The sequence below is a fragment of the Crinia signifera genome, chromosome 1, assembly GCF_055691185.1.
Source record: "Crinia signifera chromosome 1, ASM5569118v1, whole genome shotgun sequence".
Taxonomy (NCBI): Eukaryota; Metazoa; Chordata; class Amphibia; order Anura; family Myobatrachidae; genus Crinia; species Crinia signifera.
Window position 1 is genome coordinate 197783535 of NC_139217.1, and position 19668 is coordinate 197803202.

General features: G+C 41.3%; 1 protein-coding gene across 6 annotated transcripts in view; it reads left to right on the plus strand.

Moving 5' to 3' along the window:
* The window catches only part of GPRIN3 (GPRIN family member 3), a 136216-nt gene extending 122691 nt beyond the window's left edge, over positions 1 to 13525 (plus strand). For 5 of the 6 annotated variants that reach the window (XM_083179115.1, XM_083179116.1, XM_083179117.1 and 2 more), the window contains one exon: positions 5748 to 13525. In XM_083179115.1, the coding sequence (XP_083035241.1) occupies positions 5825 to 8050 (2226 nt within the window). In that variant the 5' untranslated portion in view covers positions 5748 to 5824 and the 3' untranslated portion in view covers positions 8051 to 13525. The remainder of the gene's footprint in view (positions 1 to 5747) is intronic. The other variant, XR_014472935.1, reaches the window with a different exon arrangement.
* Positions 13526 to 19668: the final 6143 nt, after the last annotated feature.

Genomic DNA, 19668 nt, shown 5'->3' on the forward strand with positions numbered 1-19668 from the left:
CCCACACAGAGTGGTATCAATTAGAGAAGTGCTTAAATATGGAGCTGATTAATGTTTAGAATAGCAGTTGTAGGCTGATAAAGAACATATTTAATCCAAATACAGCATAAACCCTTTAAGATGTTGTGGCAGCCTTAGTTAATGCTTCAGAAAATAATGCATGGACATGTAATGCAGGAATAATATCAAGTCCTCCTGCAGGGCAAATTAATAAGGTTTCGATGTAAGTGCTGACTGTGGATTTACCAAGAGAGATCACAGAGCCAATTGGTGTAATGTATAAAGATAAGGATCAGACGTACTTTCAGGTGCTCCTTCTGCTACGCCATCATCGGATGAGCAGATGGAGGTGAGAGAGGTGCAGGGAGACACCAGAGGCAGATATAGCAAAGGAAAGAAGGGGTTTTGAGACCTGCACCTGATTGAAGGAATTTTAAATAGGTGATTAGTTAACCGACAATTTCTTGTAATTACTCACAAAAATTCTTTTAGACAATATGTTGCTCCCTGGGGTTTTAAGGTAGATATAGCAAAGTAAGTGGGAGGGATCCCTCTCTGTCTGCAGCGTTAGGCAGCCCCTGATACCAGAGGATTGCAGGGGCTGAATGGAAGCCCCCACACAGAACTTTCAAATCCTTCATGGCAGCCTGATATTTGCAGGCATCAAATCCTGAGAAACGACAATTTACAGTGAGTGTAAATAATGGGGGGGGGGGGTACAACCCGCTTCTACTTGAGGGTGATACTTACCAATCAAGGAAGTTACACTTTGAGTGGAGATGTTCTTCATTTTGGCATAGTCCCCTGACCCCCAGCTCACTGACAAAGGCTATGATCATGGAAAAGTCTACCCTCCGAAAGTGCCAAGCTCACTGGTTCAGCTATACCGGTGAGGTAAAAATGGAAGTGTGCCAGTTGGATTATATGTGTGGACCTGTACTGAGAGGGAGAGATTGATATCTATATCAGTGCTGATGAGTCTCCCTTTTAAGTCCAAGCAACTGACCACACAGCTGCTTATGGGGCATTGTTATAAACAGGATAGACAACTACAGTATATGCCTCTGGGCACCGTAGTAATGGCACTCCTTGCACCCATTATAGCTGTGTCCATGAGTGGTCCCTGCAGGAAATTGCAAACACTTAAAGGGTGACGTCATGTCACTATTAAAGGGCCTGACTGAGATTTAAGAGCATATACAAAATTGGAAGCAATTTGCTTTTGGACTATGCTTGTTTCAGTGCATGAAATATGGTACCACCCAGGTCCGATGAGTGTAGCTATTTATCAAATTGTCCTCAACAAAATATCTTCCACTGTACATAGAAACACCATGAAGCATCACATTTAACAGCTTTTAAAGATAAGACAACATTATGTCTGCAGACTAATAACACTAGGAAACTCTGGCTGTCTGACAGCACAGATGTGAGAGACTGCTGACAGCTGCATGAGCATATACAGGTTGAGTATCCCGTATCCAAAATGCTCGGGACCAGGAGAATTTTGGATAACGGATTATTCCGTATTTCGGAATATTTTAATATTTCAATGATGTATTTTGAAGTATCTTGCATTTATGCTGTATAAACACATAATATACACACAAATATATTTTATTACCACATAAAATACACACAAACATATTTTAATTGTTCAAAAAACAAGGTTTCAAAACGTGAAACAAAATGTGTGTACTATCTCAGCACTGAATTTGAATGCCAAGCAATCATTGTCTTGCACATATATAGTGCCAGTTACATATCATGTCCCCAGTGATGCTGTTACATATGTCCCCAGTGAGTTTTTAGCAAAAAAAAAAAAAAATTTTCACTTTCTGGAATGTCCGTATTTCGGAATAATTTGGATAACGGATATTCGGATACGGGATACTCGACCTGTACTATATGGTGTACTGTATATGAGATAGGTGGCTCACTGATATTTGTTTAGGAGGGACAGGGCTGCCAACAGGAATTTTGGGACCAGGGACTGATTTCTAGTCTGGATGCTGGCGGCCAATTAATATGCGGCACCGGGTGGTGAGCCAATCAGAGCTTGCGTACCGGTAGCTGCTCTGATTGGCTAACGGTGCACTACCTCTGATTGGCTCACCACCTGTTACCGCATTTTCATTTGCTGCCAGCGTCCTGATGTGACAAAGTCTGTGCTCCAGGAGCAGAGCTTTGTTTAGCCACTGAGCAGCGCAGGCAGCCCAGCACATCGGAGGGGGGGGTGGTGGGCAAAATGAGTTTCCCATGCCCTTCTCTCTCTCTCAGAGAGGCTGTACCCGGGACAGCTGTACCCACAGTACCACCAGCGGCGTAACTATAGCATGTGGGGGGCGCTGTGCATGTGGGGGTGCTATAGTTAACCCCCCCCCCCCCAATCCCCCGCAGACTTACCTATAGCGCTGGTCCCGGCGGCTCCGTTCTTCTGCTGAGGACCACCACAAAATGGCCGCCCCCATATAGCACACAGTTCTCTGAAACTGTCTGCTGTATGGGGGCGGCCATTTTGTGGTGGTCCTCAGCAGAAGAACGGAGCCGCTGGGACCAGCGCGATAGGTAAGGCTGTGGCGGATTGGGGGGGGGGTTGCATAGGCGGCAGGGCAGGGGGGTAGGGGTGCTTGGTGGGGCGGCGGCGATGGGGGGCGCCCCCCTCCCCCTAACGGCGGGGGGGGCGCCCAAAACGTAGCTACGCCACTGAGTACCACCCTTATGGCGGCCCTGAAGAGGGACGTCAAAGGGTAGTCCAGGGGTATATATTTGAGAGGGAGGTTACTGGGGCATGAACATATATGAATGAGAGGTAGATGGCTGGAGTATAGGTGTGTGAGAGGGGGGTGGCTGGGGCAGAACTGAGTATATATGTGAGTGAGGTAGGGGGCTCAGGGATATATGTGAGAAATGTGGATGGGGCCTGGCTGGGGTATATGTGTTTGAGGGGAGAGACTCAAGCTTGGATGAGAGGTAGTCCATAAAAATCAATAGGAAAGTCACTGCACTTTAATGAATGTTTACTTTGTAATTCCAATCTGTTTAGGTGTCTAAAAAAGTATATGACCACTTCTGAATACATTACCAATACAAAGTTAAATGTTTTATTGCATTCAATAAAAATTAGTCTTTGTAAAATCACAGTTCATATCTCATATTTCACAGCTCACGTAAAAAGGTTATCCCAAATTTTTGTAGCAAAAAAGGGTTAGCATAATATGTATATAGAAGTAGCTCACTGGGTGGTTGAGGTGCTTATCCTATATATAGTTATTCTCTGCACTTAACCCTTTGAGTGCCAAGTGAATTTATCAAAATAGGTGTGAATATTGCCTTGCAAACCTTTTAATTCATCATAAGGACCTGTAATGTTTACTGTTTATATAGGAAATGTGATCTTTTTATTCACTTTTTGTATGAATTTATACAACAATTGTGAGCGACACTGGCATTTTTAGAGGATATTTTGAACATCTCTCACAGGGATGTTGGCCCTCAAAGGGTTAAGGACCTAAATGTTATTCCCTGGGTTGTCCTATAGTGTGCCAATGTTAATTTTTTTTCCCATCGGCATCTATTTACGTTACCAGCACTGTAAAAATATTTGGAGGAGAGGAGGGATGCCAGTCACACAGGACTAATGTATATTCATTAGGAACCCCATAGGTTTCATTACAAATAGAGTAGGTATCAAACTGGAGGTGTGCGACCGATGGACATAGATAGATATAGAGCGGATCAAAGGGAAGGTAATGTCCTTTATATTGGTGCACCAAGTTTTATAAAAAATTTACTTTTAATAAGCATCAGATAAAAGCTGTGAAACATTAAAGACAAACATACAACAAATAATAGTGAAAGATGATGATACAGGTGTTTAAAATGAAGGTGGCAGGCAGGTGGCACACTGGAATTCACTTTATGTTACAGTACAGGTGTGTCACATTACCAGTATGATCAATCATGAAAGAATTAAGATTGGAATTCTGGTATTCCGTATGCAGGGTTTTCACAGTATACCCCTAATTGTACCCACATATATATGGTTGGCACAGTAGGATGGCTTCTCCTATAATCAGGTGGTACTCTGAATTGATTTGCTAATAACAGAGTAGCCACAAATATAACTTGCATGGACTTCTGTTATTCACGTCTCTCCATCTGTAAGGTGTGCAATGTTAATAGTAGGTGGCTGACACTGTAAGTGTAGCTGTGGGTCGCCTGTTGCGGCCTGCACGTGGGAGAACCCAACTGAGAGTAACACCTATGGCTGCTTGTCAGTCACCTGTGCCGGAGTAACATACACAGTGCTGGGCAGTCCGAGGTGAAGGTACAAGGCAGGGGGTAACACTGCATGGAGTGATTCCTGCCGTCCTTACAAGGGCTGCTGGATCATCAAACTGATAGGCACACAATCAGTAAGTCACAATTCAGGGCCAGAAGAAGCTAATCTGCGAAGCGCGTGCCAGCTAGCGGTGCATGGGCAGAGTGGCATACAATGAATTTGTTATTTTTCATATTGTGATTTACTGATTGTGTGCCTACCAGTTCGATGATCCCGCAGTCCTTGTAAGGGCAGCAGGAATCACTATGTGCAGTGTGTATATGTACACAATGGTTCGTGGGTAGGTGTAACACAGTATGTTCCCTTCAGATATGTTAGAGCAGTGGTTCCCAAACTGTGTGCCTAGGAACCCTGCCTCGGGATGTTTGCAGGGGTGCCTCGGGTTGGAGTGATAGGCAAAACCTGTGCTGGTGGCTGCCAATCATACAATGTATGGACAATTAGAACCACAGCTATGTTCCCCACCACATAACTGAACCTGAGGGTGACAGTTTAGCACAATTGACTTTATTTTTTTTATTTCTCCATAAGAAGCTTTTTGACTAAGGGTGCCTTGAACAAATACTGATATTCTAGGGCACCCTGGTCAAGAAAGTTTGGGAATCACTGTGTTAGAGGCTAGGATAGTAGAGCAGTTTAAACATGCTTGGGATAGGCCAAGTAGTGCTTATATGTCAAATTATGTTTCTTTTTAATGTCAATTTAAATAAGTGACTTCCTGAGTGACTTTTGCAAGCTGCTGATTTTCTGTGGGCTTGACAGCAACTTTAAACTGTCAATAAAATTAAATGCAATACCAGTCTTTTTATGCATTTATTATTATTGCTATTTTAAATATCAAGCTCAAATTAAAATTTTAAGCTGGTAATTTATCTCTGTACACTTTATGTATCTCCAATGCTTAGTACATTGACCCCCAATGTCATAAATCAATGTTCTTGTGTAAAAATGTCTCTAAAGCAGTGGTTACCAAACTTTTTTGAGTCATGGCACCCTAGAGCATCAAAATATTTTCAAGGCACCCCTAGGCCAAATTCTTCTTATCAAGAAATTCAGAAAAAAAATATTAAATTAAGTGCATTGTGTTATGTCACAGTTATCTGGTGAGGGACAGGATTTGCTTCTGTTTGTCCACATATATTATGATTGGCAGCCACAAGCACTGGTTTTGCCTGGTACATTGACCAAAAATAATATGAATTGATCTTGGTCCACCAAACCAAGGCACCCCTGCAAGTGTCCTGGGGCACCCCAGGGTGCCTAGGCACACAGTTTGGGAACCACTGCTCTAAAGGGTTCACATCTTTCTAGCACCACTCTAAATATGTGTATTAAATATTTTAATATGCTTTGTTATTGTCAATTTTTCATATACTTTTTTTCTTTTTTCTTTTTTTTATAGATTTGAGACCTTAAACACAGGTTCATTTGTGTAACTGGACAATACTGACTTGAAGTCGTATCCAAATAACAGATTCCATGGGGACTGTGCCGGATCCTTTGGGATCTGACAATACATCACCTACATCTGCAGAAGATGAATGTCCTGCATGTGATAAATCCCTGTCTGCTGCTCACCAGCTTAAACTGGCAACATCAAACAGTAATGGAAATGCCACACAAATCTCAAATGTATGTTCATCTGACCTAAATTCCAAACCACATCCAAAAAGGTCCGAAAATGAGAATCTTTGTGAAATTGAAACACAGGAAACCAACAAAACTATGTCTTTATTTAGGACTTGTAGCCAGTCAGAAACCATACCTCCTACGGTTCTAGATCAATCACCAAGGAAAGAGATGCCAGATATCCAAGAACCTATTCAACTTGACTCCCCTCCTAACAGCCCAACAGAGTCACTGATGATTGCAGAACCATCTAATGTAATAAATGTATCTTTGTCGAGTAAGGCCCCAGCAACAGAGGAGAGCAGTTTGCCAACATCCAGAACTGTGGTAGAAACAGTAACAGAGGATAAAGTACAGTTGGAGGCAGATACAAGTACAACAAGCACACAGTTATCAGAAATGCCACCAAACGTAGACACTAAAATGTCAGATGGTGGTAACAATGGACATATCTCGGTAGTCAGCCAAGAAGTAAATACAGAGAACACACCGGCAGAAACAAATCTCCTCTCAGATCCACTACAAGAAGAAGTAAAGATGCAAGATATTAAAAATGTCCTTTCACCTGAGCCATGTGCAGAGATTAGCTTAGTGGAAGCAGTAAATACGAATGGCAACAATGAAGTGCTGGAACTGCAGTTAGTATGCAAGTTTAAGGAAATGGGCACAATGACATCACAGCTAGAAAGCTGGGCAAAGCAAGACGCTGAAGTACAAGCTGTAGCAAATGTACAGAATAAATCTGTTTCCACTAGCCCAAGTATATTAGCTGCATTCTTAAAAGCCAACTCGCCAGTACTTAAGGAAAGACAGGAACAGGTGTGTATCATTTATCAGGGTAATCCTGGAAACCCCCAGATGGACCGTGCTAATTTTGCATTACACTCACAACTTTCCCAAAACCATTTGACTCCAAAAGTGTGTTTCCAACCACCTGACGCAAAAGGTCCACAACCTCTCCAGCTGCACAATAAAAGTCCTCCAGATATGCTACGCTCTCCCTTTCAGCACCCAGATCTAGCAAGGACTGCACAGGTTAGATATAGAAGTGAACTAGATGGACAAGGGCTGTGTCTCCGAGAAGCCTACCCGATGCAACAAATGCAAAAGTCTAATGCTTCTCCAATTTTAATGAATGTGAAACCTGTTTACCAAATCAACATAGAAAATCAACAAAAAGCTTGCCAGAGAACAAAAGACATGTTTAACGAGCAGTCACAATTCAGAGCAGCTCATGATATGGGCGGCAAAGCGAGACTGCACCATTTAAGTGGAGTAGAAAACATCCAGTTACATAACATCCGTCAAGATAGTGAAAAGACAGACACGCTTAGTGTTCCAGGTGAAGGTAGCTCAGATCGGAAACCTTTTCATTTTAAAATTACTAATGAGCAGGGTTCCACCCAAGCTATCATAACGACAGATATAAAAAAGCCAAAGAAGGAGGAAAGACCGACTCCGCTTCATGTTGAAGTACAAGTTAACAGCAGTATTGGGGCTACTGGAGGTCAAGTAGAGGAAATACTTGAAGTCTTAGTTAGGAAGGACCAGGATGAAGGTGATCATGCCAAAAGATCAAGCGGTCTAAGTGTGCAAACCAGACCTGCGTCAGACATGCCTCAGAGCTCAGCACAGCTAACACCACGCCTAAGGAAAGCTAGGGAAGATAAAAAGGAATCAGTTCTGGTCACCCTACCTACCTCCGAACCTGCAAAGGCACATGGAAAAAAAGCAAGTCCTGGTTCAAGCGCAGAGGCTAAAACACAAGAAAAACAGCCAGAAAAAAGTGTGAAAGATGTGGTATGGGATGAACAGGGCATGACATGGGAAGTTTATGGAGCTGCAATGGACCCAGAAGCATTAGGGATTGCTATACAAAACCACTTGCAAAGACAAATCAGAGAACATGAGAAAATGATTAGGGCTCAATTAAAGCAAAACCGTAAATCAATTTGTTCTGATTCTTCAGGAAAAAAGCACAAAAGAAGACAGCACAGAGTATTTCAGACCATACTTAAGAATTTCAGACGACCCAACTGCTGTAGTCACCCCCCTCCTTCTGCTGTGTTAGAGTGACTTTCTGTAAATTCGTGAAATGTGTTCATCCATTGCCATATCAATTAGTAGACAATAATGTTTTTGCACTTAAGAACGTTGTGGGTATTTTTTATTTAATTACTGTGCAGGGTTTAGGGTGATCGTCACATCACTATTTTATAACACAATATCACTTTATTCTGGTTTCAGGTTTCTTGACTGGGTGGACGATATTAACTAAATTTATATGTTGTCTTTACAGGACCAACATTTGATACCAGTTTTTGTAAGTGTTGAATTTATATTTTCATCACTCTTAACAAAGAAGCAAGTTTAAACTGATGTTCCTTGGTTCCTGAAATGTTAATAAGTACGCCGTTAAATGCAGTGCCAGAGAAGCCTTTAACACATCAGCCTTTTTGTTTTAGTTTTTTTACTCTGAATTTGTTTATGATAAAATAATGAGTGACCATGACTTGTTGTATATAGAGTAATGCATTAAAATAATGACAGAATTATCTTCCACTATACCAATGTGAACTCCTCAATTTAAGGAGTAAATACTTCTAGCAAGTATCTGGCAATTCCTAGTTTTGCCAAGGCCTAGTTCGGGGAATTTGGGAAATCCAACATATCTGGAATCCTTGATTCGGCCATTCTTACAAAAAAACAAACAAACACATCAGCATTGGCCAGATGGGATTTTTGACATATAAGATTTTGCTGATCTGCTAACTGTTCGCTGATCATCAATGTCATATCAGCGTAATGGGAAATCACAGCTCAGCTGCATGGCCCGCTTTAGAGACTTAACAGCACCTGCTTATTAGGGAAAATGGAAAGCGCAAACATTTAATAAACATAGAGAGAAGCATATGGTTCCGGCAGAAATAACCCACAGACCACACTACATTTTACTAAGTAGGGTCAGTAATCTATGATAAATAAAAACAGTAGTAAAAGTATGTTGTTTTTAAGCTGCGATAAGTAATTGAACTTTAGAGTTTACAAATTGGTTTTCCTTACATCTTAATGATGGTACCCAAATAATCCTAAACCACTACCCTGTGTGATTTTAATGACTTGTGTATATTTATTTTTAACCCAGCCCAGCCATAATGTAGCCAAATAATGTAGAAATAAACATGTTAGGACAAATCAAATGGCTCCGAGGATAATATAAAATTGTTTGTTAGAGCAAATAAATGTATAGGCAACAATGTTGTTATAATAGCAATACCAATGTAACAATCAACAGACAATAGTGTACTAAATAAAAGGGATCACATATCCTACAGTATATAATAATTATTCTTTATTTGGGTTCTCCATTTATAAACAACACATACACGTAGGTGTATTATAAGCAGCTGGTGGAGGCTTGATACAATCATTTATATATTATTTATATGATATACTGTATTGCACCTTGGGGTTGTTTTTTAATCAGCCATGCTGTAGGTAAATGTAGTTGTTATAGAATGCAGTGATTTGGTGAAATTAGGACCCCGGTGTTTTTAGAAGAGAACTCAAGATTACTGTATTCATTAAAGATATCTAAGAAATGCAGATGGCACATGACCCTACTTATTCTACCAATTGAATTGCATTCTTGAAAATAAAGCATGTAAGATACAGATTTTCCATATCAAATGAATAATTGTCTTTGGGAAATGGGAGTCCTTGTGAACTGTCTTAGTATAGTATAAATTAATAATGAGATGAATAGAAGCAAATATTTTAGATCACAGTAGTTCATTATATATAAGGTGCAGTAAACTATGTAAATAGGTAAATTCCTATGTTGCTGTTTTTTTAAGGAGGAACTAAAAAGAAAAAAAATTAATGTGAGCAAGGAGAAAAAAAAAGCAGTCACAGGGATTCCTAAGATAAACCCTACAGTACATATAATTTAACTTGAATGGAAAGTAAAATGCACTGAAATAGCATTACTGTATGTTTCTTGCTTCTTTTTTTGGTATTTTGGACTTTAATTAACACATGTCCTGGGGGTTGATGTAATAGTGTCCTATATTACTGAGGCAGCAGGATTTCTGTGCGTTCTCTGCTAAATGTAATGCAGGAATCAGTTATAAGGCAAAACCAGCATTATAATAACTGATTGCTGCTTTACGTTTTTTAGCAAACTCCTAGAAATTCTACCAGCGTGAATAATGGCATCTTGGGCACTGACTCAGTTATGTCTGTTACTGCTCCACTGGTTTGCCTATACTTTGCATGTAAGGACCAGTAAGGTTAGGGGTAAATCCAGCTAAAGCCATTTAGCACAGCACGGGGCGCACGTCAAAAAGTACATGCAGATTAAAAAGAGGTAAATGGTACATTGTAGTTCATCTATAAATAGCATTGCTAAAATTGCATAATGTTTAATAATATGCTACAACCAAAACAAAAATGCATTTGTACCCATTACACCAAAGCATGGTTGGACCAGGTGTGCCCCCTTTAACTGGATTTTCTCCTAGCTCTAAAAGTAAAACAAAACATTGAACTGATTCTAAAAGTAGTGCTTACATTGTTCTGTAGCTTGCTGCCTGCTGATGTACCTAATACCCCTTTCACAACAATCCGCAACTAGCGCTGGTGTGAAAGGTTCCCGGGCCAAAATCCCGGGAACATTTGCCAGGATTTCAACCCTGCAAGGGAGCAAGGTTGCTCCCAGGTTCAACCCGGGGTCCTGGCTGGTATAAAAGGGGAAGGGGTAATAACCGGGGTTGCCGGTCCTCGGTGTGGGTGGCCAGGCCAGGGATCCACACAGATGGAGGGCGCAGATGACAAGACATGTGGTGGATGAAGATGATGCAGCTCTCCGGCACCCTCACTGCAGCCGGAGAGCTGCGCCCATCACCTGACCTGTCATCTGCACCTACCGCCTGTGTGGATCCCTGGTCTGCACCGAGGACCAGCAGCCCAGGGTGAGTACTGTCCACCTCTTCCGCCGCCAACCCACCTCCTGCCAACCTCCTGAATCTTTCCCACATCCTCCCCGCCTCCTTTCCACACCAAAAAATGCAGGGACTTTTCTGGTGTAAAAAGGGCCAACCCGGGCATGCCCTGGCATGATCCTTGGGCCATATTACCGGGTGAGTCCCTGCATTGTCTAGTGTGAAAGGGGTATAAATGGGACAGTCTACTAGACAGCAGAAGAAAATGTTAAAGCTATTTTGCCAAGAAAGTCACTATCCACTCAAGAAAAGAATAAAAAAACTTTAAAAACTAATCTTATAAAGATGCTATTGGCAATTTAGCATTTCAGAGATCGATTAGTTATAATAAAGGAATATATACACACACACATATATATATATATATATATATATATATATATATATATATATATAGAAAATACAGAGAACAAAGGGGCGCTCCATAGTGCATGTAAATGATGTTTGATAGAGCATACACACTCCAACATAGATAAAAGCAGTTGCTCGTACCATATAAAAAACTGCTGTGGGCTGATTACCACAAGATGTTAAACAAATACCCGGGGCACACAGCTCCTGATGAAATGCTCACCACCACCGATGGGAGGGATACCGCACACGCTGGATTGCGCTGCCGGGACTCCTGACCGCTCGTCGGGGAGACAGACACCAGGCTGGAGACAGGGTATGACAAGACGCGGGTATCACAGGCCACGCCCACGCCCAATGTAATATGTATTAATTGCCAAAAAGCATGTAAGATTCCCAACATATAAACAGATATGTCCTCCTTTAGCTATCTTTCTGCCAAACATACTGTAACTTAGATGGTAGGGCTTTGTAATATGCTAATAAAAGAAAAATCTTGTGTTAAGATACCATAACTTGTGATATGGTGTCACATCCTAGTATATTACAAGACTGTGTAAAATACTAGCATGTGACATCTTTTCATGGGATGCAATACCTTGGAATGTCAGTGCCATGCAATGCCACCCAAATGTCCAGCCAGACATTAAATGAGAACACATCAGTATAGCCACAATAATCTAAATGTACTGTATATTATGTGCCAAGTTACAATGATATACAGTGCTGGACAGCCACTGAATATGTGAAACAATACAGAGTACTAATCACATTGTTCAGTGACAATATGGGACTCATTCATAGCTGCATGTAATTCTGTCTTGTAGAGGTATCATGTGTTTTATGTTGCACTATGAATACTTTGTAGCCAACATACGCAACTGTGCGCTTCCACAGATCATTCACTTATACATCTCCACTTGTGGAGCAGTATGTGTAATTGGGTGGCAACTGAGCAATCACAGGATAACTAAGTATCCTATTTGTGTGTTGTAATCAGAGGAAGCCAACTACATTTTTGGGTGAGGGTCAGCATTGTGACTCCTCTCTGCCTTTGCAGTGATTGACAGCTGACATCACTGGCAATTGGGCTTAAGGCAAATTTGAAGGCAGGGCTTAAGGCTGGCGCACAAATACAGGCTGGCTTCTAGGGACTGCATGGACTTCAGCCCCCAGAAGTCAGATAAGGCTGACATAGCAGGGGTCTGACTTCCCATGGTAAGTGTTCACTCTGCTATAGCATTCCAAACTGGCAGTCCAGGGAGAGGAGACACCTCCCGTAGGACTGCCTGTCTGGCTGTGTCTAGCAGGGGCTGCTTTCAATGGCCACTCTAGGCAGTCCCTGTGGATGGTAGATGTTATTAGTTAAAATCCACTTAAACATATAGACAGAAGTACGAGCCATTCAAAAGTGATCATACCCAGAGATCTTTCTTATTTCAAACTAATCTGTTGCACCAAGTTGATGTGTTTCATTGGCACACATGCAGAGGGATAGTTTTGGCAAATACACTCAGATGCAGCCAATTCTGAATACAGGCAAAGTCTGCATGTATTTCAAAGCACAAGATAAAACTCCATCTGTGGTCAACTTTGATGAGATTCAAAACTCTTCTCTCTCCAAAAGTCAATTTACAATCAATGCTAATATGAGGACAGTACTGATTCAAATGTATACTGGATAAAATTATGAATTTTACCCATAATTCTACAGTTGAGAAAATAAGCAAATCTATTTCATAAAAGATTAAACAATTTGTTATGGTCTCTTATTTTACTAATTACCACTAGGTTCTTCATATTGAATAGCAAAGATGGTTTTTTTCCTTTCTTTTTCCATTTTTACGTAATTTATGCTCAACACATTTTTATTCTTGTTTATTTGACTATGCTTCCTCTTACACCTGTGTAAAAGCAATATAAAACAGCTATTCAATGTAAATATATATGCATTTATTTGAATGTCAACATATTTCGTAATCCATTTTCAATGTGTGTTTCCTTTTACATGATGAAATATAAAATGATTGATGTCAGTCTACGGAAATAAATGTATACTAACATTGAAGAGGTTTGTATTTGAAAACAATCTGTAAGTCTCTGTGTGATTGTAGTATTTCGAGTATCGTAGCTCTCAAAAATGTCACTGCTTCATGCAAAGTATTTGAAAGATGTGCTAATAAAATATTTTATTTTAGGTAGAGGCCACTTTCAGTGTTTCAAAAGTGTGATAAAGGAGCAAGTAAAGGTGGGGATAAACTTGGCTGATGTCTTGTGCAAAAATATTACATAAAGCCATTAAAATAAATAGCTACATAAGTAACAATGAAAACCACTCCATTTGTATGTATTGTAATGTAATAAAATATTTCCTTGACTAATCCATAAACAATTGAAAGATGATATTATTGTATGTGTCAAGAGCAGTAGGAAAAAAGTAAAAAAAAAATGTTTTTTATTATTTAAATGAATTAATATTTTGCCACACATTTCAATTCTAAACCATATTAGTAATTTTAAAAAAACATGGACTTTTTTTATTATAGCAGTATGTACACATTTATAAAAAAATATATATATATATGGAATAAATAAATGCACTTGTGTCAATAATCTGTAATAAATATACAGTAAATTAAACTATGTACTGAATGTTTTATAAGCTATGTGGCTTTTTTTTAGATTTTTACCTTTGTTTCATTTCACCTATGTAGAGGAAATGGCACATTTTTTGATTAATTTAATCTTATGGAGCTGTGTTTTTCTACTTTCTACTAAAAGTGAATCAACACCTTTACATGAAGAAAGAAGCACTGTTTATAGGGCCTGATTTCGACGTGGTTGGAATTGCTGTCACTACTGCTTCCTGTGTTACAGAACTCATTTCCGTACACATAGTATGGGTCCTGCACATGTGCAAATAACCATAGTCATCAACTGTCAATGTGTCTCTAATCTCTTTACCTATTCTCTGGTATATTAACAATTAATTATGAATCATTATTATTAATTAATAATTATTGGACAAGCATTGTGTTCTCATACCACACTTTACCACACTTTAGGTTATATATCACACCTATTCTTTGACACTATCCAAAATCACCAAGCTAGTGCGTATTTCCCAACATCCTGGATCTTTATTACCCGGTTCTCATTGCCGCAAAAACCCGGGTACTTTCAGGGGCAAACGGAAATTTCCCATGTCGTGTCTCTGTGTGAAAGGGTCTTTGTGAAATTCCCGGGTGTTTTGCCCTGCGAATTACACACAGGTTTTTTGCAGGGTTTTTCCTGGGTAATACACGGGTGTGTGGCAGTGTGAACAGGTTAGACCCGGGTTTTTCAACAAAATGCAAAAAAGCAAGTTCATTGCGTTGCTCAAAGCTGCTTTTTAAACAGCCAATCAAAGATACTTTTTAAACATCCAATCAAAGCTGCTCTTAGATGCCACACACTTGATGGTAGGCATACCAGGGGAAGTAGTGTGAACGGGGCAATTTCCTGGGTCTAAGGTGCAGTATGAATGGGGTCTGTAGAGCTGAGATGCTCTGTGCCCCTCCAAAAACTCGGGAACAAAAACACAGGATTTTGCAGGGGCGGCAATGAGAACGCAGCATTAATTGGGAATCCTCCACACAGCTAAACTGTGTGCCTGAAACACAGTGTGCTTGGATGTCGCTTAAATTAAAAGGGCATGTGACTTTTGGGAATGATGCAATTGTGGGTCTATTCCCACTGCTTTGTGAGCTGCTTACATGCCCCTTCTGTCTGCTGTGAATAGAATGGTGAGTGACATGGGGCCTCCCAACTATACTACCCCACAAACACACACACCGGGGAACACCGCAGCCCACTGGTGGTTAGTTGGGCTGACCCTGAAAAATCAGGAAAGTTGCCAGGTATGCTAATGTATAGCAAAATAATTATCACCATTCAATAACACTGAGTTTTAGAAAAGATGAATATACTGTATTGTGATTAAGAGAAGTCAAACAATGGAATCCCCACTAAAACAATTATATTTAATAACACCTTCATAAAAACTAGGAAAGATCTTAAATAAGAACACTTGTATAAAGTATTTATTTGACAACTACTAATTTTTAAAAAAAAGTCTTTAAACGGTTCTTTTTTATGTGCATTGTAACTAAATAGCTATTATCTATTGTCTATAATTGAGTTTGCTTAAATATAACATTGTATACTTTTGAAATTAGACTTTTAGTTTTAGTTGCAATTTACTGTATGTGTAGGCATCACATAACTGCCATCCCCGAGCAATGTCTCTGCAAGGACATCTCATCATATGTGCCACGAATCCTACCACACTAAGTGTATTTAACCATACTGGATGGATACAGAGTCTAGATCTTCCTCTCTATGAGAACCTGTCAACTACTGTAGGGTTTAATTTACAAATTAAACAGAAAGCACACACAAGTAGGCTGCTCGTCTGCTCCAGTCCTTTTAGTAGTGTAACTATAGATGTACTAAAAAGAGTTATAATACACTGGGACCATAGGACTCACTGTATAACTCCTTTTTAAAGAACACAGTCTGGTCAAAATCATTAATGGATTACCACAATAATATAATTAAATACATAATTATTTTATTTTAATTTTTTCTAGTGCATTTTTAAAATCACCACAATTAATAAAAAGAAAATAATATACACAATTACAGACAATAAACATAAAAATGGATTAAAAAAACATAAAACTATTTCATGAAATGTATATGCGATTCATCAATACACAATCATTAAAACCAGCTTGTATAATAATAATGAGCCGCTTGATGATCCACAATTAATTGACTTGCAGTCCATATATTTAATTCAGATAAGGCTTTCAGAAGCTGGATAATATGAGGCTTATTACTTAAATTTTGGACAATGTTAGTCTTATAGAGTGTATCACAGTCTCAAGCTCCAGTACTCTTTACCTAGAACGGCGCCCGCGATCAGAATCGCGGGCGTCGGGGGTAAAAAATCGCGGTCATCGCGGGTAAATCGCGGGTACATCAAAATCGGGTACCCGCGATCACCGCGATTTTCCCATAGGGAACAATGTTAAAAAGCCTAATTGACCGCGATTTTGCATTCAATGCCTCAATGCCCGCGATTTTCCCATAGGAATCAATGTTAAATGGGCTACAGAGCCCAAATAGCCCCAATTAACCCTTAAATGTCCCCCCAATTTTTGTACGCCACCCCACGATCCACGCCAACCCGAAGCGTGGCGAGCGCAGCGAGCCCGCAAGGGGCGGCGGTACGCGTCCTCCGACCTTTTCATGCCCTACTATCCACGTCGGCGTGGAGTTGAGAATAGAATAGTGTGGCGAGCGCAGCGAGCCACCGAGCCCGAAGCGTGGCGAGCGCAGCGAGCCCCGCGAGGGGACGCGGATACCTTCACAGGTAAACGCGTCCCTTCGCGGGCTTCACAGGTGTCCGCGTCGCCACGGACACCTGTGAAGTCCGCGAGGGGACGCGTATAACTGTGAAGGTATCCGCGTCCCCTCGCGGGGCTCGCTGCGCTCGCCACGCTTCGGGCTCGGTGGCTCGCTGCGCTCGCCACACTATTCTATTCTCAACTCCACGCCGACGTGGATAGTAGGGCATGAAAAGGTCGGAGGACGCGTACCGCCGCCCCTCGCGGGCTCGCTGCGCTCGCCACGCTTTGGGTTGGCGTGGATCGTGGGGTGGCGTACAAAAATTGGGGGGACATTTAAGAGTTAATTGGGGCTATTTGGGCTCTGTAGCCCATTTAACATTGATTCCTATGGGAAAATCGCGGGCATTGAGGCATTGAATGCAAAATCGCGGTCAATTAGGCTTTTTAACATTGTTCCCTATGGGAAAATCGCGGTGATCGCGGGCATCGCGTCGCGGCCGTTTATGTACTGCCCGCGATGTCGCGATCACCGCGATGGGCGCCGTTCTAAGTAAAGAGTACCCAAGCTCCTAATAGTCTCTCCAGTATTTAATATAAAGCACGGAAGTATAGTCTTTGTCCCACTTTCAGATTTTTAGTGGTGGCCTCCCATGGTGAGGCAAGATAGTTAGACAGGCAGTCCGGAGGAGCACTCTCTAGCTAGCAGCCGAATCTTCAATTTCTTCGGAGCACAATAGGAGGAGTAGAATATTTCTTCACACAGAGATTGATGGAAAAGCTCAATTATGCGTTTCTCCACTTATCCTTTCTCAGCGGCTTCCTCAGATCGTTGTTAGATAGTGTGTAACTATAGACTTGGTGGATCCTGGCAAACTCTAAAACTGGGCCTCTTATTTGATTTCTATAAACTCTTACGGTAGGTCTACATATTTAATTATATTTGAATCATTTGTATCATGCATATTAGAATTATGTGTGGCGGCATGGCAAGATAGTGTCAAAGCTTTGTAAATGTATAACAAAGCTGCTTGTCAATATCAGTAGCAGCTGCCGCCAATGAGCACAACACAGGCCATGAATAGCATGGGGGACGTATAAAGGCAGATAACATTCCTTGGTACTTGTTTCCTAGCACGGCGCCCGTCGTAGGTGATCGCATACCTTAACTTAAGGTATGCGATGGTCACGACTGATGCAATTTCAGGGCTATTTTTAGCCATTCCCCGACAATTAAAAAATCGCGTCCATCGCATGCCTTAAGTTAAGGTATGCAATGCGACCGATGTGATGGATGCGATTTTACATAGGGAACAATGTAAATGGGCCAATGGACCCGATTTTTCATTGTATACCCACCCTTATGGGTATTTTACATGACAAATGCCCCCTCCCCCCCCATTGTTAATGCCACCCCACGATGAACGCCAACCCGAAGCGTGGCGAGCGCAGCAAGCCCGCGAGGGGCGGCAGTACGCATCCTCCGACCTTTTCATACCCCCACTATCCACCTCGGCGTGGAATGATTTTATATAGTGTGGTGAGCCCAAAGCGTGGCGAGCCCAGGGAGGGGACGCGTAACACCTGTGAAGTAATGCGCGTGCGCTCGCCACGCTTCGGGCTCAGTGGCTCGCTGCGCTCGCCACACTATATAAAATCAACTCCACGCCGACGTGGATAATGGGGGTATGAAAAGGTCAGAGGACGCGTACCGCCGCCTCTCGCGGGCTCACTGCGCTCACCAAGATTCGGGTTGGCGTTTATCGTGGGGTGGCGTTAACAATGGGGGGGCATTTGACCCATCAGGGTTGGGAAACAATAAAAATGGGGGGCCATTTAACATTGGGGCCAATGTAAAATCGGGTCTCATGGACCATTTTAGATTGATTCCAATGTAAAAATTGCGTCAATCGCATCGCATGCGATTTGGTTGCATGCGATGCGATCAACGTGATTTCGGGGGGTCCCGATGGATACAATTTTTATCGCTTGCGCCGTGCTAGGAAACAAGTACCCATTCCTTTATATTTACATTTATATGTGATGCTGCCTGACCCCAGGGATCATCAGCGCTGTGTTTCACAGCCTTGGCAGCATTCAGGATGCAGAACTCAGCTTCAGTTCTTCCGCCTGTAAAAGCCCGCCCCCAGACTCCCATTGGATAGTTACCCAGGAGTCTAGGAGCGGGGTTATACAGGAAGGAGTGCTGCTACATCCTAAATGCAGCAGCAGCTTTGAAACACACAGCTGTAGTTTTATTTATAGTTACAACTCTAATTAAACTGAATACAGTAGGAATACATTATGAACTGCACTGCAGCCCCAGCTCTCGAGCTGCCATTGGTTGGGAGTGTTTGTGGCACTGCTCTGTTTACTGGTGTTCACTTCAAGTGAATTCCCTGCAGCCAGTGAAATATACTTTGCATGTCAAACACAATCACGTTTCATATGGGTGTTACCTGTACTTCCAATTTCCTAATGCCATGGTGTAACCAGCCCTGGAGGATAAACTGTTTTGTCTTTGAAAATACAATTTAAAATCTGCTGTACATTTACATTCCACTGCATTATGGAAAAGTTAAAAGTAGAATAATTTATAATAGGAAATATCTGTTATGTGAAGGGCTAAAATATTACCGGCAACATTTCCAATTACAATCGCTCAATTAAATTAAAGTTCCCTGATTCCATTCTCTCTCTGGCTCTACTGTACTGTACCTCTGGATTTTTTATACAGGGTGAGGCAATATTCCAGCCAATAGAAAATCGACTGTATTCCATGCACTTAGAATATGTACTGACATTTTGAATAGTATTTATCATGCCTTTCTGTTAACCTTTAAAGTCTGTAAGGTATTTTTGCCATCGTCCTGTATGTGAAGGGTTTTTACATTAAAAATATTTCTTTCTGAAAGTCAGTAGAACACATCCAGGGCCAGATGTACTA